Source organism: Sycon ciliatum, chromosome 2 (genome assembly GCF_964019385.1).
Source record: "Sycon ciliatum chromosome 2, ocSycCili1.1, whole genome shotgun sequence".
NCBI lineage: Eukaryota > Metazoa > Porifera > Calcarea > Leucosolenida > Sycettidae > Sycon > Sycon ciliatum.
This window is the reverse complement of record NC_088644.1, coordinates 29,247,478-29,275,284: the sequence shown is the minus strand read 5'-3', so window position 1 is coordinate 29,275,284 and position 27,807 is coordinate 29,247,478. Positions and strand designations below refer to the sequence as shown.

The following is a 27,807-nucleotide window of genomic DNA, read 5'->3' as shown; positions in this document are numbered from 1 at the left end:
CGACTTATAGTTATGCCGCTTTGTCCAATATATTTTGGCAGAAATAGGGTGAAACAGTTACAGGGCAAATACACCTGTTCATCATTCAATTAAGATTTTACTTCCCATGCGTTGCAGTGTGACGAGAACCCATATTTCATTTTATCTACTCTAAATGATATTTGTTATATTTAGTTCCTCCTCAAATCTCAACGGGACCAAATATTGTGGCATTGGTCGGAGGATTGTCCTCTTCATCATTTACCTGCACTTCATACGGATACCCTAGTCCAAACATAGAATGGTACCATGATGGTGTTCAGCTTCCACACTCTCAGATCAATACAACCATGACCTCGTCTGGAAATAGAACTTCTCCAGCATCTTATACCAGCATACTTCCTTTGACGAATGTGAAATATGCTGACCGTGGGCACTACACATGTGTGAGCAGTGTCAACAATACTGGATTTGATGGCCGAAGTCACATGATACGTAATGTCAATGCAACCGTAAAGCTGTCTATCTTGGGTAAGATATTTTCAGCCACAGTGTTTCTGAGCATGTAAGATAATGATTATTTCGTGTCTACACATAAGGATAATATACTAACTTAACACCGAAGCAGAAGAACAGAGACAAAAACCTTTCTCGTGATGTCGTGCGAAGACGAAACTTCCTGTAACCAGTGAGTTTTTGTTCTCTGATTTTCTGCCTTGTGTAGTACGCTCTGCTCTTAACGGTATTGTAGACTTTTGTGGCACAGATCTCGGACACTTCGTCAATAAAGGAAATTTAAAACATATCGCACTCTAGATGTCAACAGTCGCCCTGAAATTAATGTTGCAAAGATATTAATTTTGTAACATGAAAATGAATCTGCATGATGATGAGCCACAAATACAGGCAATGCAAGAACGAAAGGGACATATGTATACGAGTTAAGAGTAAATGTCCACCACTGTTACTAGATTCTGTACTATAAACAACAAACGTGTAACCACTAGGCACAACGCTGACTGAGTACTGGGACATTTGACGTCCTGACATCTAGCTCCAACACATTTCCGAAGCGCTCACCGGCAGCCTTCCAACTCGAAAGGTTCTAGGTAAAAGAGAGACCAAAAAGGGAAAGGTTTGCTCAACAAAATCAGTTCAAGCTAACGTTCCATGGGAACAAAGGATGCCGACCATTACTGGAATTTGACGTTGATAAGACGAGTTCAATGCTGTGTGCAAATACTTGTTTTGTAGTCAACTAGTCCTTCAAAACGTCATGCACGGGGAGTACTGTATTAGCTTGGCGTTCGGTTTTGTACATTTCGTTTTCGCACTGATCCTCCTTCCCAATTTATCTCTGCTATTACAAAGACAACCAAGGTGGGCGGTGCGCTGCTTTGTTGCTTCTACTTGCAGTTACACAGCCCTTTCAAGTATACTGTGGCGGAAATAGGTTTAAACATTTACTGGGAAGATATGTCTGTTCATCATTCAATCAGGATTTTAGTCCCCACGTGTTGCCGTGTGACGAGTACTCTCATTATATTAATTTTTACCTATTCTAAATGTAATTTCGTTTATTTAGTTCCTCCTCAAATCTCAACGGGACCCAATAATGTGGCATTGGTCGAAGGATCGTCCTCATCATTTATCTGCACTTCATACGGATACCCTAGTCCAAACATAGAATGGTACCATGATGGTGTTCAGCTTCCACACACTCAGATCAATACAACTATGACCTCGTCTGGAAATAGAACTTCTCCAGCATCTTATACCAGCATACTACCTCTAACAAATGTGAAATATGCTGACCGTGGGCACTACACATTTGTAAGCAGAGTGAACAATACTGGATTTGATGGCAGCAGTCACATGATACATACTGTCAATGCAACCGTAATGCTGTCTATCTTGGGTAAGATATTTTCAGCCACAGTGTTTCTGGGCATGTAAGGTAATGATGATTTCGTGTCTACACATAAGGATACAATAGTACCTTAATACCGGGGCAGATAAACAGAGTCGAAAACCATTGTCGTGACTTCGGGTTAAGGCAAAACTCGCAGTCACAAGTAAATTTTTGGTCGCTAATGGTCTGCCTTGTGTAGTACGCTGGTCCCTACTCAGGGTATTGAAAACTATTTGTAGCACGGATCTCAGACACTTTGTCCATAAAAGAAATTTACAACATATCGCACTTTAAATGTAAAACATCGCATTGAAATTTATGTTGCAAAGATAACTGTAACTTGAAAATGAAACTGCTGAAGAGCCACAAATAAAGTCAATGCAGGAGGGAAAATGACATATGTATACGAGTTAAGACTAAATGTCAACCCCTGTAACTAGGTACCGTTCTATATAAAAATAGAACGTGCAGCCACTAGGCACAACGCTGACACAGCACTGGAGTACTTGGACATTTGACGTACTGATATCTAGCTGCAACACATTTCGAAAGCGCTAACCAGAAGACTCCCAACTCGAAAGGTGCTACGTGAAAGAAAGACCAAATATGGAAAGGTTAGCTCAACAAAACGTAGTGCAAGCTAACTTTCCATGGGAACAAAGAATATCGACCATTACTGGATTTTGACGTTGACTAGACCAGCACAATACTGTGTGAAACTACTTGTTTTCTAGTCAACTAGTCAATCAAAAAGTTATGAATGGGGAGAACAGTATTAGTTTGGCGTTCGGTTTTGTACATTTGGTTTTCGCAACGATCCCCCTTCCCTATTTATCTTTGATATTACCAAAACAACGAAGTTGGGCAGTATGCTGCTTTGTTCCTTCTAACTTAGGTTTTACCGCATTGTCCACGGTGTTGTGGCAGAAATAGGGTGAAACAGTTACAGGGCAAATACACCTGTTCATCATTAAAATTAAGATATTAGTCCGCACGTGTTGCAGTGTGACGAGTACCACAATTGTATTTTATCTATTCTAAATGTTGTTTGTTAAATTTAGTACCTCCTCAAATCTCAACGGGACCAAATAATGTAGCACTAGTTGAAGGATCGTCCTCTTCATCATTTACCTGCACTTCATACGGATACCCTAGTCCAAACATAGAATGGTACCATGATGGTGTTCAGCTTCCACACACTCAGATCAATACAACTATGACCTCGTCTGGAAATAGAACTTCTCCAGCATCTTATACCAGCATACTACCTCTAACAAATGTGAAATATGCTGACCGTGGGCACTACACATTTGTAAGCAGAGTGAACAATACTGGATTTGATGGCAGCAGTCACATGATACATACTGTCAATGCAACCGTAATGCTGTCTATCTTGGGTAAGATATTTTCAGCCACAGTGTTTCTGGGCATGTAAGGTAATGATGATTTCGTGTCTACACATAAGGATACAATAGTACCTTAATACCGGGGCAGATAAACAGAGTCGAAAACCATTGTCGTGACTTCGGGTTAAGGCAAAACTCGCAGTCACAAGTAAGATTTTGGTCTCTGATGGTCTGCCTTGTGTAGTACGCAGGGCCCTACTCAGGGTATTGAAAACTATTTGTAGCACGGATCTCAGACACTTTGTCCATAAAAGAAATTTACAACATATCGCACTTTAAATGTAAAACATCGCATTGAAATTTATGTTGCAAAGATAACTGTAACTTGAAAATGAAACTGCTGAAGAGCCACAAATAAAGTCAATGCAGGAGGGAAAATGACATATGTATACGAGTTAAGACTAAATGTCAACCCCTGTAACTAGGTACCGTTCTATATAAAAATAGAACGTGCAGCCACTAGGCACAACGCTGACACAGCACTGGAGTACTTGGACATTTGACGTACTGATATCTAGCTGCAACACATTTCGAAAGCGCTAACCAGAAGACTCCCAACTCGAAAGGTGCTACGTGAAAGAAAGACCAAATATGGAAAGGTTAGCTCAACAAAACGTAGTGCAAGCTAACTTTCCATGGGAACAAAGAATATCGACCATTACTGGATTTTGACGTTGACTAGACCAGCACAATACTGTGTGAAACTACTTGTTTTCTAGTCAACTAGTCAATCAAAAAGTTATGAATGGGGAGAACAGTATTAGTTTGGCGTTCGGTTTTGTACATTTGGTTTTCGCAACGATCCCCCTTCCCTATTTATCTTTGATATTACCAAAACAACGAAGTTGGGCAGTATGCTGCTTTGTTCCTTCTAACTTAGGTTTTACCGCATTGTCCACGGTGTTGTGGCAGAAATAGGGTGAAACAGTTACAGGGCAAATACACCTGTTCATCATTAAAATTAAGATATTAGTCCGCACGTGTTGCAGTGTGACGAGTACCACAATTGTATTTTATCTATTCTAAATGTTGTTTGTTAAATTTAGTACCTCCTCAAATCTCAACGGGACCAAATAATGTAGCACTAGTTGAAGGATCGTCCTCTTCATCATTTACCTGCACTTCATACGGATACCCTAGTCCAAACATAGAATGGTACCATGATGGTGTTCAGCTTCCACACACTCAGATCAATACAACTATGACGTCGTCTGGAAATAGAACTTCTCCAGCATCTTATACCAGCATACTACCTCTAACAAATGTGAAATATGCTGACCGTGGGCACTACACATTTGTAAGCAGAGTGAACAATACTGGATTTGATGGCAGCAGTCACATGATACATACTGTCAATGCAACCGTAATGCTGTCTATCTTGGGTAAGATATTTTCAGCCACAGTGTTTCTGGGCATGTAAGGTAATGATGATTTCGTGTCTACACATAAGGATACAATAGTACCTTAATACCGGGGCAGATAAACAGAGTCGAAAACCATTGTCGTGACTTCGGGTTAAGGCAAAACTCGCAGTCACAAGTAAGATTTTGGTCTCTGATGGTCTGCCTTGTGTAGTACGCAGGGCCCTACTCAGGGTATTGAAAACTATTTGTAGCACGGATCTCAGACACTTTGTCCATAAAAGAAATTTACAACATATCGCACTTTAAATGTAAAACATCGCATTGAAATTTATGTTGCAAAGATAACTGTAACTTGAAAATGAAACTGCTGAAGAGCCACAAATAAAGTCAATGCAGGAGGGAAAATGACATATGTATACGAGTTAAGACTAAATGTCAACCCCTGTAACTAGGTACCGTTCTATATAAAAATAGAACGTGCAGCCACTAGGCACAACGCTGACACAGCACTGGAGTACTTGGACATTTGACGTACTGATATCTAGCTGCAACACATTTCGAAAGCGCTAACCAGAAGACTCCCAACTCGAAAGGTGCTACGTGAAAGAAAGACCAAATATGGAAAGGTTAGCTCAACAAAACGTAGTGCAAGCTAACTTTCCATAACTTTCCATGGGAACAAAGAATATCGACCATTACTGGATTTTGACGTTGACTAGACCAGCACAATACTGTGTGAAACTACTTGTTTTCTAGTCAACTAGTCAATCAAAAAGTTATGAATGGGGAGAACAGTATTAGTTTGGCGTTCGGTTTTGTACATTTGGTTTTCGCAACGATCCCCCTTCCCTATTTATCTTTGATATTACCAAAACAACGAAGTTGGGCAGTATGCTGCTTTGTTCCTTCTAACTTAGGTTTTACCGCATTGTCCACGGTGTTGTGGCAGAAATAGGGTGAAACAGTTACAGGGCAAATACACCTGTTCATCATTAAAATTAAGATATTAGTCCCCACGTGTTGCAGTGTGACGAGTACCACAATCATTAAAATTAAGATATTAGTCCGCACGTGTTGCAGTGTGACGAGTACCACAATTGTATTTTATCTATTCTAAATGTTGTTTGTTAAATTTAGTACCTCCTCAAATCTCAACGGGACCAAATAATGTAGCACTAGTTGAAGGATCGTCCTCTTCATCATTTACCTGCACTTCATACGGATACCCTAGTCCAAACATAGAATGGTACCATGATGGTGTTCAGCTTCCACACACTCAGATCAATACAACTATGACGTCGTCTGGAAATAGAACTTCTCCAGCATCTTATACCAGCATACTACCTCTAACAAATGTGAAATATGCTGACCGTGGGCACTACACATTTGTAAGCAGAGTGAACAATACTGGATTTGATGGCAGCAGTCACATGATACATACTGTCAATGCAACCGTAATGCTGTCTATCTTGGGTAAGATATTTTCAGCCACAGTGTTTCTGGGCATGTAAGGTAATGATGATTTCGTGTCTACACATAAGGATACAATGGTACCTTAATACCGGGGCAGATAAACAAAGTCGAAAACCATTCTCGTGACTTCGGGTTAAGGCAAAACTCGCAGTCACAAGTAAATTTTTGGTCTCTGATGGTCTGCCTTGTGTAGTACGCTAGGCCCTACTCAGGGTATTGAATACTATTTGTAGCACGGATCTCAGACACTTTGTCCATAAAATATAAGTTTCCGTGCATGGCACGGTAAGTGAAGTTAGCAACCCACCAACAATTACATTCCTAACATAATTTGCACGTACTTGCCATAGCGCATCACGTGCCCGTGCAGAACACGCACTCCGAACTCCCGCGCCCCGGCACGGGACCACGCGGAGCATGCGCATTACTCCGGCTCTCGATGCTGCTTCTTCTTCATCCTTGCTGCGCCAACAGTCAGATCGCTTGACAACCTTGGCCAGTTTTTGAGCTTGCTCTTCGCTTTGCTGTGCTGACGGTCAAATTGTTTGACTATCGCGGCCAGTTTCTGATCAATATCCGATCAACCAGGTCTCTGTCAGTGAGCGATGTCCAGCCAAAACGCTCCGTTTGCTTTGCTGCGCTGACGCAGTGACGGTCAAATTGTTTGACAATCGCGGCCAGTTTCTGATCAATATCCGATCAACCATGTCTCTGTCAGTGAGCGATGTCCAGCCATAACGCTCTTTGCTTTGCTGCCTTGACGGTCAAATTGTTTGACAATCGCGGCCAGTTTCTGATCAATATCCGATCAACCATGTCTCTGTCAGTGAGCGATGTCCAGCCAAAATGCGCTCTGCTGAGCTGCGAAACGCACTGGCATCCCGCAATTATTTAGACCCGACAGGAACAAAACCTACTCCGCGGACTCGCCTGCTCGAGTTGAAGTTGGCTCCAGACTACTGTACGCGAGGACTTGGCCGCTCCGGCAGCGGAGCAGAACCTAGCCGAGGCAACTGCAGCCCCATCCCTGGCCTGGGAGACTTTAGTCGGGAGGAGGTTCGCGACGCTTGGAGCACGTATTGTGCGACTGACGCAGCAGCACACCCCTCCAGGGCCCCCGGAGCTGTTTTCGCACCAGCCCATAATCTTGAAGATGGCTCGGAAATTTAGGTCCCTGATGCTGAGCTCTCCTCTCTAAAGCTGACACGAAGTATGCCTGGCGGCTTTGGTCTGTTTCCCCTCATGTCTGGCCCCGGCTTGGCATTTTTTGGAAGGTTCGTACCATGTAGATAAGGCACCACCATTTGGCCTTAGATCCTCCCCCTTCCGTTCAACAGACCGGCTGATGTGGACTCTCAGCCCAACGGCGACTCTGCAATGATCCTGCTAAGTCTCTTACTCGTCTTCGAGTACAGCGCTTCCGGACTCTCAGCCCATCTACCGACGCAGTGCTGACACACCCTGCACAGTCCACCCTCCAGCAGTTGACGACGCAACCATGGACCTCATCCGCCAGAGCCTGGCGGCCAGTTCCAGCATAACATGCGCTTCGCTGCCGCGCTCCGAACACTTGTCGCCCTGCGCCAGGGCAAGCCACACTCAGGGACTGATCAGTGCCGGCAGCATTGTTCCAGATCCTGTACTTTGAGTGCATTGCTCACTGTGCTAATGGCTAGCCGCATTGGACGGCACTCACATCAAATGCAGTGTAATAGTAATGCAGATAAATCCTGTTTGGGTCAGGTTGTCAGCGCTGCCGGACTCGCATCCCAACTGCCGAAGTGGTGCCGACACAACCAGCGCAGTCCACCCTCCAGCAGTTGACGACGCAACCATGGACCTCATCCGCCAGGGCCTGGCGGACAGCTCCAGCATGGCATGCGCTTCGCCGCAGCACTCCGAACGCTTGTCGCCCTGCGCCAGGGCAAGCCAACCTCAGGGACTGATCAGTGCCGGCAGCATTGTTCCAGATCCTGTACTTCGAGCACATCGCCCACTATGCTAATGGGCAGCCGCATTGGACGGCACTCACATCAATTGTAGTGTAATAGTAATGTAGATAAATCCTATTTGGGTCAGGTTGTCGACGCTTCTGGACTCGCAGCCCAACTGCCGACGCATTGCCGACACAACCAGCGCAGTCCACCCTTCAGCAGTTGACAACGCGGGCCGCAACTTTGGACGATCTGGCTGGCGTACAGCACTACCTGCAGTCCACCGTGCCTAGCCCGCACAACCGCGCCATGCTCTGGAGCGCCGTGACTCTGGCCTTCCACGGGCTGCTCAGAGTCAACGAGTACACCTTCACGGCACGGGGCGCCGGCCTTGAGTACAGCGATGCGACCATGTACCCAGACCGCGTGGAGCTGCGCCTGCGTGTGACAAAGACGAGCCAATACGGCAGCGGCCAGGACATTAGCGTCAGGAGGACAGGCTCGCCGACATGCCCGCACACGGCAGCCACCAGCTACCTAGCAGCCCGTGGCTCGGCACCTGGCCCGCTCTATCGCTATGATGACGGCACGCCCCTGAAGCCGCATAACATCAACAGGCTACTACAAACAGCCTTGCCTAACAAAGACGTGCGCAGCCACAGCCTCAGACGAGGCGCTGCAACGCTGGCAGGCAAAGCTGGCGTGCCTGAGTACGTGCTGAAGACCGCCGGCAGGTGGCAAAGCTCTGCCTACCTCCGCTATGTCCGCACCCCTGTCGCAGACAGAGCATTGCCAGCGGCATTGTTCTAGTCTCTGCCCGTTATGCTAATGGGTAGCCGCATTGGACGGCCCTAGCAACAGCTGTAGTGTACATATGATATACCTATTATACTATAACTAGAGTAACGCTACTATAACTATAGTAATGCCGATAATTCCTGTTTGGGTCATGTTGTATTTTGGGAGAACGGTAGGGATCGTGGGTCAGGCCGGCATTGAGCCAAGTGCGCCTACATGTGCTCACAAGTGCATCCCTACCGTATGCGTGTATTGACACGCCGGGCAATTGTTGCCCCCATTAGCCCTGGCATTGGCCAGTCTAACGCACATTGGTGCTTGCGATACTACGGCATTGGTCCATAGTATTGCATACTGCATGCGGCAATTGTTGCCTGCGATACTACGGCATTGGTCCATAGTATTGCATACTGCATGCGGCAATTGTTGCCTGCGATACTACGGCATTGGTCCATAGTATTGCATACTGCATGCGGCAATTGTTGCCTGCGATACTACGGCATTGGTCCATAGTATTGCATACTGCATGCGGCAATTGTTGCCTATGCCCTGATAATACAACGCGTAATAGCTCCCAAACAGGTCGGCTTGTGTGGTTGTTAAATATAAGTTTCCGTGCATGGCACGGTAAGTGAAGTTAGCAACCCACCAACAATTACATTCCTAACATAATTTGCACGTACTTGCCATAGCGCATCACGTGCCCGTGCAGAACACGCACTCCGAACTCCCGCGCCCCGGCACGGGACCACGCGGAGCATGCGCATTACTCCGGCTCTCGATGCTGCTTCTTCTTCATCCTTGCTGCGCCAACAGTCAGATCGCTTGACAACCTTGGCCAGTTTTTGAGCACCACCACCCACCCCATCATCTCTAACCATCATTCTATTCTAAGCCATCCCGGAAGGGAGAACGGTAGGGATCGTGGGTCAGGCCGGCATTGAGCCAAGTGCGCCTACATGTGCTCACAAGTGCATCCCTACCGTATGCGTGTATTGACACGCCGGGCAATTGTTGCCCCCATTAGCCCTGGCATTGGCCAGTCTAACGCACATTGGTGCTTGCGATACTACGGCATTGGTCCATAGTATTGCATACTGCATGCGGCAATTGTTGCCTGCGATACTACGGCATTGGTCCATAGTATTGCATACTGCATGCGGCAATTGTTGCCTGCGATACTACGGCATTGGTCCATAGTATTGCATACTGCATGCGGCAATTGTTGCCTATGCCCTGATAATACAACGCGTAATAGCTCCCAAACAGGTCGGCTTGTGTGGTTGTTAAAGAAATTTACAACATATCGCACTTTAAATGTAAAACATCGCATTGAAATTTATGTTGCAAAGATAACTGTAACTTGAAAATGAAACTGCTGAAGAGCCACAAATAAAGTCAATGCAGGAGGGAAAATGACATATGTATACGAGTTAAGACTAAATGTCAACCTCTGTAACTAGGTACCGTTCTATATAAAAATAGAACGTGCAGCCACTAGGCACAACGCTGACACAGCACTGGAGTACTTGGACATTTGACGTACTGATATCTAGCTGCAACACATTTCGAAAGCGCTAACCAGAAGACTCCCAACTCGAAAGGTGCTACGTGAAAGAAAGACCAAATATGGAAAGGTTAGCTCAACAAAACGTAGTGCAAGCTAACTTTCCATGGGAACAAAGAATATCGACCATTACTGGATTTTGACGTTGACTAGACCAGCACAATACTGTGTGAAACTACTTGTTTTCTAGTCAACTAGTCAATCAAAAAGTTATGAATGGGGAGAACAGTATTAGTTTGGCGTTCGGTTTTGTACATTTGGTTTTCGCAACGATCCCCCTTCCCTATTTATCTTTGATATTACCAAAACAACGAAGTTGGGCAGTATGCTGCTTTGTTCCTTCTAACTTAGGTTTTACCGCATTGTCCACGGTGTTGTGGCAGAAATAGGGTGAAACAGTTACAGGGCAAATACACCTGTTCATCATTAAAATTAAGATATTAGTCCGCACGTGTTGCAGTGTGACGAGTACCACAATTGTATTTTATCTATTCTAAATGTTGTTTGTTAAATTTAGTACCTCCTCAAATCTCAACGGGACCAAATAATGTAGCACTAGTTGAAGGATCGTCCTCTTCATCATTTACCTGCACTTCATACGGATACCCTAGTCCAAACATAGAATGGTACCATGATGGTGTTCAGCTTCCACACACTCAGATCAATACAACTATGACGTCGTCTGGAAATAGAACTTCTCCAGCATCTTATACCAGCATACTACCTCTAACAAATGTGAAATATGCTGACCGTGGGCACTACACATTTGTAAGCAGAGTGAACAATACTGGATTTGATGGCAGCAGTCACATGATACATACTGTCAATGCAACCGTAATGCTGTCTATCTTGGGTAAGATATTTTCAGCCACAGTGTTTCTGGGCATGTAAGGTAATGATGATTTCGTGTCTACACATAAGGATACCGTGAATAGTACCTTAATACCGGGGCAGATAAACAGAGTCGAAAACCATTCTCGTGACTTCGGGTTAAGGCAAAACTCGCAGTCACAAGTAAATTTTTGGTCTCTGATGGTCTGCCTTGTGTAGTACGCTGGTCCCTACTCAGGGTATTGAAAACTATTTGTAGCACGGATCTCAGACACTTTGTCCATAAAAGAAATTTACAACATATCGCACATTAAATGTAAAACATCGCATTGAAATTTATGTTGCAAAGATAACTGTAACTTGAAAATGAAACTGCTGAAGAGCCACAAATAAAGTCAATGCAGGAGGGAAAATGACATATGTATACGAGTGGCCGACCCCATCTCAGATGGATTGACAATATTAAAAGTGATCTCAAGCACGCCAATATTGATATTTCTGACTGTTTTGAACTGGCTCTAGACAAGAAAGAATGGCTGATGCTTGTGGAAAATGTGCTGCGCTTGCGTAGTTGTTCTTACTGCGATACGTTCTAACAATAATGAGATGCCTTTTGTCGGCTCTTCTGCCTGGATTTCGTTGACAGATGCGTTAAGCCCATGGATCCTTCCATGAGTGACATGCGAACTGTAACTATTATTATTATTATTATTATTTGAACAAACGGCGAGGAGACAACAATTTGATAACCGCAATCAGTAATACAAGCTGGATCGACATTTGTGTACACTGTATTCATGTATTGTAAAACTGTGGAGACAATGTGCAATAAAACGATGAAAAAATGTGAAGAAATTGTGTAGAGAAAGAAAGGGATTCAAACAAGTTTTCGTACAACACTCATCAGGAATCATCGTTGTACTAAAGGACACTGAAACAAAAATTGAACTATTATAGAAAATCTAAGTTAGAGAAATAACACTAAGAGCAACAACAGTGAAATTTACAAGTGTGAATTTTAACAATCAAAGCGAGAAATGAACAAAGGAGAAAGGAAGGAAAGACAACGTGATAACACATAACAGCAGTACATTACACCTAGAACATTAACGGCCAAGCTTGGCCGCACTAAACACGACACGTTACTTGAACAATTTCAACCCAATTATACTATCTTTCTGTACACACAAATTAGGCTTGTACAGACGCTGATAGATAGCTTCCAACACTTTTAACTGTAGTCCATAACCATGACGACCACGGCACAATACAGTGAACGAAGAGTCAGAATACGCTCCGCAACAATCAGGACTAGCCAGCAGATGATTGTACACTGAAGACTTGCTACCACGAAACCTACGCACAACACTAACACTCTCACCGGCACTCTCACCATCACTCCCATCACTGCTCTCCGACTCACTGCTCCCTCCGCCGTCCGTTCCATCCTCCGCTTCCCCTGCACTCTCTCTGTCTCGTCCATCCCGCCTGACCGGGTCCATTGAACCCAACTCGGCCGTCCCCCTGCTATCACGTCCCTCCTTTCGCCCTCGTCCGCTGAGTGCGTAGCTTCTGTTGTAGTTGGCTGTTGATCGTCTTGGTCTTTCAATTATGGGCTTGGATGGTGGATTAGTTGTGGTTGCTGTAGATTGCGTTGTTGGTGTTGGTGTGGGAGTTACTGATATGCAGGGTGGGTCTTTTTGAGTCGGCATTTGTAGTGTTAATGCAGCTGTCAGTGTTGCTCGCGGTCTGCCACTGGCAAGCTCCACCGCCGCAAGAACCGATGGCGGAGGATCAGGAGGAGGCAGTGGGACCGGGACCGCAAGCGGCACCGCCTCAGCCAAAGCCGCCGGGGGCACTGACGAGGGAACCACCGACGGCCGGAGCAAAGGCGGCGACACAAGCCGACCCGATGAGCCACCACGCCCATTCTCCTCCACCACCGCCACCAACGACGGCGGAGCAAGCACAGTCTGAGAGCCAGGATCCGCGGGTTGTGTAGGCAACGGCTGTGTGGTTAATGGTTGTTTTCTAGGTCGCCCTCGCTTCGGTCTTTGTTGTTGTGCGCAAGGTGGAAGTATGTGACGTGGTGTGTGTTGTTTGATGCGTGCGTTCAGGTGCTGAACAGTCCTACCAACATACCGACTAGCGCATTGTCGGCATTCAAAGTTTCAAAGTTTTCTTTCTCTACACAATTTCTTCACATTTTTTCATCGTTTTATTGCACATTGTCTCCACAGTTTTACAATACATGAATACAGTGTACACAAATGTCGATCCAGCTTGTATTACTGATTGCGGTTATCAAATTATTATTATTATTATTATTATTATTATACGAGTTAAGACTAAATGTCAACCCCTGTAACTAGGTACCGTTCGATATAAAAATAGAACGTGCAGCCACTAGGCACAACGCTGACACAGCACTGGAGTACTTGGACATTTGACGTACTGATATCTAGCTGCAACACATTTCGAAAGCGCTAACCAGAAGACTCCCAACTCGAAAGGTGCTACGTGAAAGAAAGACCAAATATGGAAAGGTTAGCTCAACAAAACGTAGTGCAAGCTAACTTTCCATGGGAACAAAGAATATCGACCATTACTGGATTTTGACGTTGACTAGACCAGCACAATACTGTGTGAAACTACTTGTTTTCTAGTCAACTAGTCAATCAAAAAGTTATGAATGGGGAGAACAGTATTAGTTTGGCGTTCGGTTTTGTACATTTGGTTTTCGCAACGATCCCCCTTCCCTATTTATCTTTGATATTACCAAAACAACGAAGTTGGGCAGTATGCTGCTTTGTTCCTTCTAACTTAGGTTTTACCGCATTGTCCACGGTGTTGTGGCAGAAATAGGGTGAAACAGTTACAGGGCAAATACACCTGTTCATCATTAAAATTAAGATATTAGTCCGCACGTGTTGCAGTGTGACGAGTACCACAATTGTATTTTATCTATTCTAAATGTTGTTTGTTAAATTTAGTACCTCCTCAAATCTCAACGGGACCAAACAATGTAGCACTGGTTGAAGGATCGTCCTCTTCATCATTTACCTGCACTTCATACGGATACCCTAGTCCAAACATAGAATGGTACCATGATGGTGTTCAGCTTCCACACACTCAGATCAATACAACTATGACGTCGTCTGGAAATAGAACTTCTCCAGCATCTTATACCAGCATACTACCTCTAACAAATGTGAACTATGCTGACCGTGGGCACTACACATGTGTGAGCAGTGTGAACAATACTGGATTTGATGGCAGCAGTCACATGATACATACTGTCAATGCAACCGTAATGCTGTCTATCTTGGGTAAGATATTTTCAGCCGCAGTGTTTCTGGGCATGTAAGATAATGATAATTTCGTGTCTACACATAAGGATAAAATACTAACTTAACACCGAGGCATAACAAAAGAGACCGGAACCTTTTCCGTGACTTCGAGCTAAGGCAAAACTCGCAGTCACAAGAAAGATTTTGGTCTCTGATGTTCTGCATTGTGCAGTAAGCTAGGCCCTTCTGAGGGTAGTGAAAACTATTTGTAGCGCGGATCTCAGACATTTTGTCCATGATATTTTTATACATATCGCACTCTAAGGGTGCGTTTGGTTGGTACGATCTAGAACAGGATCAAACAGCTGGTGCACATGGAGCCGCCTCATGCCAACCAAACGGTACTCCAGAAACAGAGCACATTTTTGTGGAAAAATGTGCCAAACTTGGTGCATTCTTCAAAATGTGTACGGGTCACCATGGTCATTTTGTACGGTACAACGAGTCCAACCCAAAAGCGTATGCACGTGATCATTTGGGACCAATATCGATATTCCTGCCAGGTTTCACTGTGAAAAAGCGAAACTGCTCGGTCTGCTCCGGCCTGGAGGCCGGAGCAAGCAGAACATGTTCTGGCCGACCCAGAACAGGTGCAGTCCCAACCAAACGCGCTGTTCTGGTGAATCCTGTTCTAGTTCGTACCAACCAAACGCACCCTAAATATCACACATTGGACTGAAATTTTTGTTGCAAATTTTTTAGATTTCGGGTATCAAATTTCAAATATGAACCGAATGACGTCATCAGGGCTACTTTTTATCTTCAGATTTCAACCCAAAACACAGAGAAAACGAAAAATAGTAAGGCAACAAATCCTTGTGAATTAGATAGCCTTTGGGCCCTAGATAAAGGATAGCGGTGGATATTTTACATAGATAACAACATTTCGCTGGAAACAAATGTCAACTTGTTTCACCATACGCACTGTACGCATTTAGTATACAAAACTGTCGTACCTCGGGGTCTGCTCAGACTCACCACCGCCAAGAATGGGTGTTTAGCATACATGTAGATATCCAGCACATTCCCGAATGCTGGGACGTACAGCTAGCCAATGCAACAGCTCTCATTCGCCAAAGACATTCCCCACGCTCTGCGTTTATGGATGAAGCTGTCATTTCTGTTTCAAAATTGCCGGCATTGTCTCATACACACTAATGACTGTGAAACTTGTTTGTTTGTTTCTTTTATTCAAATTCGTTAATAGCACAGGTAATTCTGCCTTCTCACCAGAGGAAAAACCTCCGGTTTCTGCTAAGAACAAATTTAATATTATGAGAGAAGGAAATATTAAAAAGAATCATAACAATGTTATGATTCTTTTTAATATTTCCTTCTCTCATCATGATAATTCCAAAGCACAAAGTATGTATATAATTCAAATGGGTGTGTCTATGTGTAAGCAAGCAGTAAAGAACACACAGATAAAACATGCAGTAATGTGTAGGGATGCCAAGCAAGGAAGGAGCACGATTAACTACAAAATTAATTACAATTAATTCTGTTCAGAGAAACTACTTGATTGCATGCTGCGCTGTACAATGTAGTGCATCACACTACACACTAACTTCAGATCTACCGTGCATGCACCCAAGCTGAGCATGCATGCACTTGAGTAGGGCACTTGACTCCCACCCACTGGTGTCAGTGTCTTGCAAGTGCACTCTGTACTGATGTGATGTACAGAAACAAGGCAAGTGCAGTTTTCAGTGCATGGACTCGGCTACAGTACTAAAACATTTTGTGGAAGCAAAGACTTAAGTAGCCGTCTTTACGATCCTGGTCATTTTTCTCAATCAACCCTGCGCTTCAAGCTAGATGTGTCCGTGGGGTATTGCCCAGCTAGAACTGGAGTCCTCACAATCACATGCCCAAGGTCGCGCCTAGCTAATAACTTTTGTCAGCGTAAGTCCTGCTCGCGACTCAACACATTTATTCCGTCTGTTGTCATCCCCGCTGCGAGTGGGGAGCTTCATGACCACAATAAAAGAGAACGTCATGATATTTGAATCCTTCGTCAGAGAAAGCTTACTATTGGAGCTCAAAACGACACAAGACAATGGCCATGATCGATACTTGTACAGATCGCGATGTCACTGGCCTCCAATCCAAGTGCTGCCAAAACTTCAAAAGACTGGAAGTATTTTTCAAAACAAGATTTTGAAAAAAGGTTGAGTGCTTGAGTGCGGCGAACACGGCCAAACGCCGTGGTTTCCCTAGTAACATGAAGTTGCAGCACTGATCTTGAAGTGCAGCGGCACCAGAAAAGTGTCCTTATTCTACCTGAGATGCATGATGATGAGCCACAAATACAGTCAATGCAAGAAGAAAAGGGACTTTGAATACGAGTTAGTAGTAGTAGGCCACCACTGTAACTAGATTCTGTACTTATAAAAAACGAACGTGCAACCACTACGCACAACACTGACAGAGTACTGGGACATTTGACGTCCTGACATCTACATATAGCTCTTACAGGCAGCCTTCCAACTCGAAGGGTTCTAGGTGAAGGAAAGACCAAAAAGGGGAAAGGTTTGCTAAACAAAAATCAGTTCAAGCTAACGTTCCATGGGAACAAAGGATGCCGACCATTACTGGAAGTTGACGTTGACTAGACCAGCACAATGCTGTGTGCAAATACTTGTTTTGTAGTCAACTAGTTAATCCAGACATCAGGCAGGGGAGTACTGTATTAGTTTTGGGTTCGGTTTTGGAAGATTCGTTTTCGCACTGATCCTCCTTCCCAATTTATCTCTGCTATTACAAAGACAACCAAGGTGGGCGGTGCGCTGCTTTGTTGCTTCTACTTGCAGTTACACAGCCCTTTCAAGTATACTGTGGCGGAAATAGGTTTAAACATTTACTGGGAAGATATGTCTGTTCATCATTCAATCAGGATTTTAGTCCCCACGTGTTGCCGTGTGACGAGTACTCTCATTATATTAATTTTTACCTATTCTAAAATAATTTCGTTTATTTAGTTCCTCCTCAAATCTCAACGGGACCCAATAATGTGGCATTGGTCGAAGGATCGTCCTCATCATTTATCTGCACTTCATACGGATACCCTAGTCCAAACATAGAATGGTACCATGATGGTGTTCAGCTTCCACACACTCAGATCAATACAACTATGACCTCGTCTGGAAATAGAACTTCTCCAGCATCTTATACCAGCATACTACCTCTAACAAATGTGAAATATGCTGACCGTGGGCACTACACATTTGTAAGCAGTGTGAACAATACTGGATTTGATGGCAGCAGTCACATGATACGTACTGTCAATGCAACCGTAATGCTGTCTATCTTGGGTAAGATATTTTCAGCCACAGTGTTTCTGGGCATGTAAGGTAATGATAATTTCGTGTCTACACATAGGGATAAAATACTAACTTAACACCGAGGCACAACAACAGAGACCAGATGCTTTTCCGTGACTTCGAGCTAAGGCAAAACTCGCAGTCACAAGAAAGATTTTCGTCTCTGGTGCTCTGCAAAATGCAGGACGCTAGCCTCTAGGCAATTCTCAGGGTATTGAAAACTATTTCTTGCGCGGATATCCGACACTTTGTCCATAAAAAAAAATTAAAAATATAATATTATCGCATCCTGAATGTCAGACATTGGACTGAAATTTGTGTTGCAAAGATATCCAATATTGCAGACAGCCAGACTGTTTCGGCCAATGAAGCCTCGTCAGTGCAACTCCGAACTTAACAGACATTAGGACAGCTCGATGTACTAGTGCTGGCAGTGCTCAAACTGCCAGAAGTCACGGGCACAGCATAAAGCTAACCAGCGCAAGTGCGTCCTATTGAGAGTGCTCCACAAACCCTAAATCGAGGAGCGAAATATTCAATGCTGCAGACAGCCAGACTGTTTCGATCAAGTAGGCCTCATCAGTGCAAATCCGAGAATAGGATTGAACTGTCAGCCATGGCTACGAGAACCACAGTTGCAAAGATATCTGTTGCAAATATATCTGTTACATGACAATTAAACTCTGATGATGAGCCACATATACAGTCAATGCAAGACGGAAAGGGACATATGTATACGAGTTTTAAAAGAGTAAATGTCCACCGCTTCAACTAGATTCCGTATAACTATAAAAAACGAACGTGCCACCACTAGGCACAACACTGACAGAGTACTGGGAAATTTGACGTCCTGACATCTAGTCCAACACATTTCCGAAGCCCGAACGGGCAGCCTGCCACTTTGAAAGGTACTAGGTGAAGAAAAGACCAAAATAAGAAAGGTTAGTTCAACAAAAAGTGAGTACAAGCTAACGTTCCATGGGAACAAGGAATGTCGACAATTACTGGGCGTTGAAGTTGACTAGATTAGCAAAATGCTGTGTGAAAATACCTGTTTTGTAGTCAACTAGTCCTTCAAAACGTCATGCATGGGGTGTACTGTATTAGCTTAGCGTTCCCTTTTGTACATTCCGTTTTCGCAAAGATCCCCTTCCCCACTAACCTTTGATATTACCAAGACAACCAAGGTGGGCAGTGTGCTGCTTTGTTGCTTCGACTTATGGTTATGCCGCTTTGTACAGTATATTTTGGCAGAAATAGGGTGAAACAGCTACAGGGCAAATACACCTGTTCATCATTCAATAAAAGATTTTACTCCCCATGTGTTGCACTGTGACGAGAACCCATATTTTATTTTATCTACTCTAAATGATATTTAAAAAGGTGACGTGGAGACAATAATCTTAATGATGCAATGAATAATTATAACTAAATGCGCACTCATATCACAACCATGGGGACGAATAATGTATTCCAGAACGTTTTCTTGTCACAATTATCAGTGGAATTCGTGACTAAAGAGAATGATGAAACTACACTAGGATTTATACACTTGGAGTGAAACAGCAAGGATACAAGCATAGTAAGAAAAATAGCACAAACCTAGGAACAATTTGCACAGGTAATAAACTATAGGTGAGGTGAGAAATGATAGGAAATTCAGCAAGTGCAGTGTGACAATGGACATGCATGTGCAACTGTGTGTGAGTGCGAATTTACTGGAATAGCGTAAGTGCGGTGACATTTTCTTTTTGTCATGTTCTATTTAGTTCCTCCTCAAATCTCAACGGGACCAAGTAAGGTGGCATTGGTCGAAGGATCGTCCTCTTCATCATTTACCTGCACTTCATACGGATACCCTAGTCCAAAAATAGAATGGTACCATGATGGTGTTCAGCTTCCACACACTCAGATCAATACAACTATGACCTCGTCTGGAAACAGAACTTCGCCAGCATCTTATACCAGCATGCGACCTTTAACGAATGTGAAATATGCTGACCGTGGGCACTACACATGTGTGAGCAGTGTGAACAATACTGGATTTGATGGCAGCAGTCACATGATACGTACTGTCAATGTAACCCTAATGCTGTCTATCTTGGGTAAGATATTTTCAGCCACAGTGTTTCTGGGCATGTAAGATAATGATAATTTCGTGTCTGCACATAAGGATAAAATACTAACTTAACACCGAGGCACAAGAACAGAGACCGGAGTCGAGCTCCTTGAGGAGCGAATTTCAGCTTGCCAGGATCCGGACGGCCATGATCAGGCGGCGGTCCCCTCAGTGGCAGATGTGGTCCAAACCGCGTCCAACACCGTCACCCATCACCCGCCGCAGGTCGACTCCGGCCCCATGGACATTTCCCTCATGCAACCCGCGCTGCCTCCGATGGCAGCGCCCATGGCGATCACTCTTGAGTCCAGCTCTATTGTTCCCACGGTCCCGCGTAAGTTGCTCGACAAAATCACACGCGGCGAATATATTAAGTTGGAGGATCTCCTCCCGGATAATGTGGGCGCATGGTCCGAGCCCTTGGAGCTCAGTACCGCCAACTGAGAGGGCCTGCGTGTGTCCCTCAATTTATGTGTGACTAAGAAGCGCTCCATTGTCGACTTCACTGCCTGGCTGGCTGGCTGGAAGCCTACACAATCTACATGGCCTGCGCACTGAAACATGTGCCATTCCGAGCACTGGAGCTGGTGACGTATCAGCACATTATCTGTACTGCCAACCAGCAGTTTGTGACCCCAGCTGTACTGGGGTATGACCGTGCCTTCCGTGCAGCGGCGGCAACAACCTCGGCTCGTTGGGACGCAATCGACCAAAGCCTCTGGAGCCTGCACCTGATCCGGGCACCCCGCCCATCATGTTCGCGCTGCACAACGCACCAATGAGCGTTGATCAGGCGGCGGTCCCCTCAGTGGCAGATGTGGTCCAAACCGCGTCCAACACCGTCACCCATCACCCGCCGCAGGTCGACTCCGGCCCCATGGACATTTCCCTCATGCAACCCGCGCTGCCTCCGATGGCAGCGCCCATGGCGATCACTCTTGAGTCCAGCTCTATTGTTCCCACGGTCCCGCGTAAGTTGCTCGACAAAATCACACGCGGCGAATATATTAAGTTGGAGGATCTCCTCCGGGATAATGTGGGCGCATGGTCCGAGCCCTTGGAGCTCAGTACCGCCAACTGAGAGGGCCTGCGTGTGTCCCTCAATTTATGTGTGACTAAGAAGCGCTCCATTGTCGACTTCACTGCCTGGCTGGCTGGCTGGAAGCCTACACAATCTACATGGCCTGCGCACTGAAACATGTGCCATTCCGAGCACTGGAGCTGGTGACCTATCAGCACATTATCTGTACTGCCAACCAGCAGTTTGCGACCCCAGCTGTACTGGGGTATGACCGTGCCTTCCGTGCAGCGGCGGCAACAACCTCGGCTCGTTGGGACGCAATCGACCAAAGCCTCTGGAGCCTGCACCTGATCCGGGCACCCCGCCCATCATGTTCGCGCTGCACAACGCACCAATGAGCGTTGATCAGGCGGCGGTCCCCTCAGTGGCAGATGTGGTCCAAACCGCGTCCAACACCGTCACCCATCACCCGCCGCAGGTCGACTCCGGCCCCATGGACATTTCCCTCATGCAACCCGCGCTGCCTCCGATGGCAGCGCCCATGGCGATCACTCTTGAGTCCAGCTCTATTGTTCCCACGGTCCCGCGTAAGTTGCTCGACAAAATCACACGCGGCGAATATATTAAGTCGGAGGATCTCCTCCCGGATAATGTGGGCGCATGGTCCGAGCCCTTGGAGCTCAGTACCGCCAACTGAGAGGGCCTGCGTGTGTCCCTCAATTTATGTGTGACTAAGAAGCGCTCCATTGTCGACTTCACTGCCTGGCTGGCTGGCTGGAAGCCTACACAATCTACATGGCCTGCGCACTGAAACATGTGCCATTCCGAGCACTGGAGCTGGTGACGTATCAGCACATTATCTGTACTGCCAACCAGCAGTTTGCGACCCCAGCTGTACTGGGGTATGACCGTGCCTTCCGTGCAGCGGCGGCAACAACCTCGGCTCGTTGGGACGCAATCGACCAAAGCCTCTGGAGCCTGCACCTGATCCGGGCACCCCGCCCATCATGTTCGCGCTGCACAACGCACCACAGTTGTGACCGTTGCCCACAGTATTTGGCAGGGCCACATGCTCCAGCTGGCACCAACACCAGCCGAAATACGCAGCCATTCCTGGCCGGGGCGGGCAGCACCCGCCAGATCTGCCTCAACTTCAACCGTGGCCGCCCTTGCCAACACCAGCCCTGTGAACGCTTGCACGTCTGCTCAACCTGGGGCGACCGAGGTCATCCCGCCGCTTGCTGCACCAACGACGTTCGCCGGGGACCCCGCCAGACAGACAAGCCCGTCGCAGCGAAGTAGTCTCCCCACGCCTCTGTACATAGCCCGCCGAATGACTCTTTTGCCCGTATTTCTAATCGTGTCCTCTCTGACTTTATCCTTAATGGCTTGCAACACGGGTTCCCCATTGGCCACTCGGGTGCTTCTGTATCTGTCATCTCTGGCAACCTCCCAACTGTCATTGAACATGCTCAGTTTGTACAACAACAAATTGCTGACCGGGTCCGACGTGACGAATCGGCCGGTCCTTTCTCTGTCCAGCCTTTCCACCCATTTTTATGCTCTCCGCTCGGCGTAGTGCCCAAGAACAACGGGAAACTCCACCTCATTCACCACCTGTCTTACCCTGATCGTATGTCTGTCAATGATGGAAACAACAAGGACTCGTTCTCCCTACATTATGTCACAGTGGACGATGCCATTGAGCTTCTGCAACGTCAAGGTACCGGTGCCTTGATGGCGAAGCTCGACATACGCAATGCATTTCGACTGGTCCCTGTCGCGCCCACTGCATACCATTTGTTGGGTTTCCAGTGGCAGGGCCAATTCTACTATGACAAAGTACTGCCATTCGGGCTGAGGCCGCACCCTACTTGTTTAACTGCATTGCGGACGCACTTTGCCAGATAAACTGTGAACTGTTCCAGGTTCCCCACCTCCTGCACCTTCTGGACGACTTCTGGCTCTGTCGCCCTGCGACCTCAACGCTATGTGCGCAGCGTCTGAACGTAGTCCTCTCCGTATTCCGCTACCTGGGAGTTCCCATTGCCGACGAAAAAACAGTCGGCCCAACCTCCTGTCTCACCTTCCTGGGCATCGAATTGGACTCCGTCCAGAAAGTGGCTCGTCTCCCACAGGACAAGGTTGACGACATCCGCTTCAGACTATTGGCCTTTCGCCAACGCCAATCCTGCCGTCTACGGGAGCTTGAACAGCTGTTGGGCAAGCTGAACTTTGCCAGCCGCGTCATTACGCCGGGCCGTACATTCATGCGCCGACTGTATGATGCCATGCTCAACGTTTCCAAGCCCTACCACCGCATCCGTCTCTCTCCAGAATGTCATCTGGACCTGCTTTGGTGGTCTCACCTACTCGATGGCTTGAATGGCAAGTCATTCTTCCTCGATCTCCAGGAGACGCTGGCCAGCGACATCCTAATAGAAGCTGACGCATCTGGCGCCATTGGGCATGGCGCAGTTTACGGCACGCATTGGTTCGCTGACACCTGGTCACCACAACACACTCCGCTCTGCATTACGTTCAAGGATCTGTATCCCATCTCCATTGCATGTGCTACGTGGGGCCACCAGTGGTGTCGCCAGCGTATCCGCTTCCATACCGACAACGAAGATGTCACCGCTGTTCTCAAGTCAGGCACCAGTCGCTGCCCTAATGTGATGTCACTCCTACGGCGGCTCTTCTTCATCTGCGCCAAGGGTAACTTTATGGTCACCGCCCGTCACATACCTTGAACTACCAACATCCTTGCTGACGCTCTCTCCAGGCAAGATTTCAAGCGATTCCATTTGTGCCACCCTACCGCCGCTCACATGCCCACTCCCGTGCGTGCTCTTCCGTCCATTCCTGGGGAGACTTCGGCCGTGCCTTGCACTGCCGAGTGATGAAAGTCCACATGCAAACTGCCATGAAAGCTGGCAGCACCGGTCCTGGGTAAGGGCTGATCAGACAGACTGAGCCCACTTATTGTGGGTGCCAGAGCACAACCGAATGTCACCAATGTACCGACTGTACACTAAGTAACTCAATATCACTCTACTATTGTCCACAATCTGTGGCACCCTCTCTACAGTTAACAGTGAATAGGAGGTTCTCTATTTGGGGAGTCAACCTTGCTTACCAGGCTCCTCATACGGCTCATTCAGCCTCTAACACTCAGACGGCTCACTCAGACGGCTCACTCAGCCTCGGCTCACTCAGCCTCTCAATACGGCTCACTCAGCCTCCGCAGCTGGGCCCTGCCCGGCTGCCTCCATACGGCTCACTCAGCCTCCGCAGCAGGGCCCTGCCCAGCTGCCATACACACACATTCACACAGCTCTAAGCTGTCACTCACTCGGAGCCTGGCAAAGCAATTGACAAACCCTCCTATTCCCCAAACTGGTTGCTCGTTGTGTGAGTGCGGCATGCAGATGCTTGTGTTAAGTCATCTATCTTCATTCCTCTGATGAAGTGACTCATGTCACAGAAACCGGTCAGGTTAAAGAACGTGGAACTCTCCTTGCTTGTGAGTGCGTGGTTGTTATGTTTTATACTTCCCGCGTAGGCCCTTCGCCGCTGCTTCACTAGGATATCCAATATTGCAGACAGCCAGACTGTTTCGGCCAATGAACCCTCGTCAGTGCAACTCCAAACTTAAAATAGGATTGAACTGTCAGCCATGGCTACGAGAACCACAGACATTAGGACAGCTCGATGTACTAGCGCTGACAGTGCTCAAACTGCCAGAAGTCGCGGGCAAAGCATAAAGCTAACCAAGAGGAGTGCGTCCTATTGAGAGTGCTCCACAAAACCGAAATCGGGGAGCGAAATACTCAATGGGCGCTTTCGATTACACGCATTTCGGTCAATTCTAGAATTAGTTAATGTTGATGCACAGTTCGATTACACAAAAAGTGACAAATTCCGTCGTTAGAATTGATTTTATCCAATTCCGTCGAACCCATCAATTCTGAAGAGAAGGCGGAATTTCTCTAATTCTTGCGCCAGAATTGCACTGTCGGTGTGTTAGCGGTTTGGTCATGACTCAAGCGCGCGAAGAGCCTCCCTGGCCGGCGTGTGCGTGATGCTAGGTCCACGTGCGCCCGATCGATCGCGAGGGTGTACGTGATCTCTTTTTGCGATTCGTCAATTTCGCTTGTGACATGACATGAATAAAATGCGTTGTGAATTCCAGTCGTTCGTTTACAAGGCCGGAATACGCTCATTCTGGTCCTTCCAGAATTAAAAAAACAGTTCCAGAATTGTGCAAACGGGTAATCGAAAGCGCCCAATGATGCAGACAGCCAGACTGTTTCGGTCAATTAGGCCTCATCGGTGCAAATCCGAGCTTAAAATAGGATTGAACTGTCAGCCATGGCTACGAGAACGACAGTTGCAAAGATATCTGTTGCAAATATATCTGTAACAGTTTGCTCCGCGATAGGCTGCATTTCTCCTCACATCTCCCATCTACACCATGGTTGTTGAATACAAATTTATCACTCTTATGTTCTTCCCTTGTTTGATTACTGCTCTCTTGTTTGGTCCTCCGGTCTATCCTCCGCTCTTATGCATCAGTTAGAAGTCACCCACCGTAAATTACTTCGATTAATATTTCGCATGCCCCCTCTGACCTCCTCTCAGACGCTATACATTTTGGCTTCCTCTTCCCCTCTCTCAGAACGCTTTCCCCACTCGGCATGCAAATTCATTCACCGTATTAAGCTTCAACTTGCTCCTCCTCATGCACTTGCGCATTTAAGCTGGTTCAATAATAGCTCCCGTACTAGATGTTCTCTCCATTTCCCACTTGCCAGGTCATCGATCCTTTTAAAATCCCCTCTGTTCAAGTCCTATTCTCATTGGTCTCGGCTTCCGCAGGAGGTTAAGTCTCGTGACACCTTCGCTGCATTTTGTTCCATTCTGCCCGCGCCTAAGTTGAATTGAATTGAATTCGTTGTTTTCCATTGCTAGCCTAATCTTCATGCTGCTCTCTCCAGGTTCCTATAGTACTCCTTTTGTTTTGTTTTCTTTTCTCTTTTTCTTCTCCTTCTTTTTCTCAGTTGTCCCCACCATGGCTGGTTAAAATCGCCCGCATCACATGCTTATTGGCACTATGTCATCGTGATTGTGGAATAATAATAAAATAAAATAATAATGATAATTCTAGCACTAAGGTAATAACAGGAAAAACTGCGAAAGCACTTAACGAACTTGTAAAGACTACTAGTATACTGTGACACAAGATATGACACCATGGCCAACCAGGGCCAAACAGACAGAACAAGCTGCTACTAGAACAAATTCAAACGAATATTGCTGTCCTTCTGGACACACAGATTAGGCTTATGAATACGTTCACAAACAGCTTCTAACACACTCAACTGCAACTTATAACCATGACGAGCACGGCACAAAACAGAAAAGAAGAATCAGAATACACCTTGCAGCAATCAGGACGAGATACAAGATGCTTATACACTGATGACTTCCTACTAGAAAACACACGCTCGCACCCACTCTTACTCACACAATCATTCTCGCTCTCACACTCACCGGACTCACTGGACTCACTGGCCGAATCCTCCCCAACGACGTCCTGCCTTGGAGCAATCAGGTCCCGTCTCCTCCCATCCCTTGTCTCACGCTCCTGTTGTGCATTCCGTTGGCTCTGTACTTCCGTACTGAAATAGGTCATGGTGTAATTCGCAGTTGTTCTTCTGGGTCTCGTTGATATTGAGGTAGGTATTGTTGTCGTCTCTGCCGGTGATGCAGCAAGCGATGATGACGCAAACGTGTCTGCATGCAACACACGTGGCGTCGCCAAAGCCACATCCACCTCCGCTGGTGGAGGGAGTGACTTGGTCATGGCCACGGGAGCCAATGGTGGACTTGCCGAGTGGGACGCTAGGTCCTGTGTTGGCGGAGGTAGTGGTTGTTTACGGGGTCTTCCCCGCGTGGGACGCTCCAGTTGTGCGCTACGTGGGATAATGTGTAAAGGAGTGTGTTGCTTGATGCGTTCGCTCAGGTGCTGAACAGTCCTACCAACATACCGGCTAGCATAATTCCGGCATTCAAAGTTGTAGATTACATGACTTAAATGATGGGTTGGTAGGACGTCCTTCAACACCGTGAATGAACGCATCGTTGTGTAGACGGGTATGAAGTGTACGGCATAGTAGGTTTGTTTGATGATCGCACGAACTTCACGACTCACATTGTCAGACTTCTTGCCCTTCCATGGTAAGCACAAAAAGACGTCGTTGGGGAGGATTCGGCCAGTGAGTCCAGTGAGTCCGGTGAGTGTGAGAGCGAGAATGATTGTGTGAGTAAGAGTGGGTGCGAGCGTGTGTTTTCTAGTAGGAAGTCATCAGTGTATAAGCATCTTGCATCTCGTCCTGATTGCTGCAAGGTGTATTCTGATTCTTCTTTTCTGTTTTGTGCCGTGCTCGTCATGGTTATAAGTTGCAGTTGAGTGTGTTAGAAGCTGTTTGTCAACGTATTCATAAGCCTAATCTGTGTGTCCAGAAGGACAGCATTATTCGTTTGAAATTGTTCTAGTAGCAGCTTGTTCTGTCTGTTTGGCCCTGGTTGGCCATGGTGTCATATCTTGTGTCACAGTATACTAGTAGTCTTTACAAGGTCGTTAAGTGCTTTCGCAGTTTTTCCGGTTATTACCTTAGTGCTAGGATTATCATTTTCATAGGTGTTGTTTCTTCTCACTCCATTT

At 46.3% G+C, this 27,807-nt stretch overlaps 1 protein-coding gene across 1 annotated transcript; it reads left to right on the top strand.

Moving 5' to 3' along the window:
• Positions 1–205: 205 nt before the first annotated feature.
• Positions 206–23,830, top strand: LOC135810486 (hemicentin-1-like). Its single transcript, XM_065323975.1, has 11 exons — positions 206–510; positions 1,565–1,897; positions 2,953–3,288; positions 4,344–4,679; positions 5,799–6,134; positions 10,951–11,286; positions 14,258–14,627; positions 20,729–21,067; positions 21,366–21,664; positions 22,657–22,919; positions 23,078–23,830. The coding sequence occupies exons 1-11, from the start codon at positions 330–332 to the stop codon at positions 23,828–23,830; spliced, it is 3,882 nt and encodes a 1,293-aa protein (XP_065180047.1). The 5' UTR covers positions 206–329.
• Positions 23,831–27,807: the final 3,977 nt, after the last annotated feature.

Excerpts from the sequence above, each read along its gene's own strand:
- LOC135810486 (XM_065323975.1), top strand. The coding sequence starts at position 330 with ATGACCTCGTCTGGAAATAGAACTTCTCCAGCATCTTATACCAGCATA. Across the intron at positions 21,665-22,656 it reads TATTGTTCCCACGGTCCCGC|TGCCCAAGAACAACGGGAAA; the intron begins GTAAGTTGCTCG and ends CGCTCGGCGTAG. Across the intron at positions 22,920-23,077 it reads GCCAATTCTACTATGACAAA|CGTCTGAACGTAGTCCTCTC; the intron begins GTACTGCCATTC and ends CTATGTGCGCAG.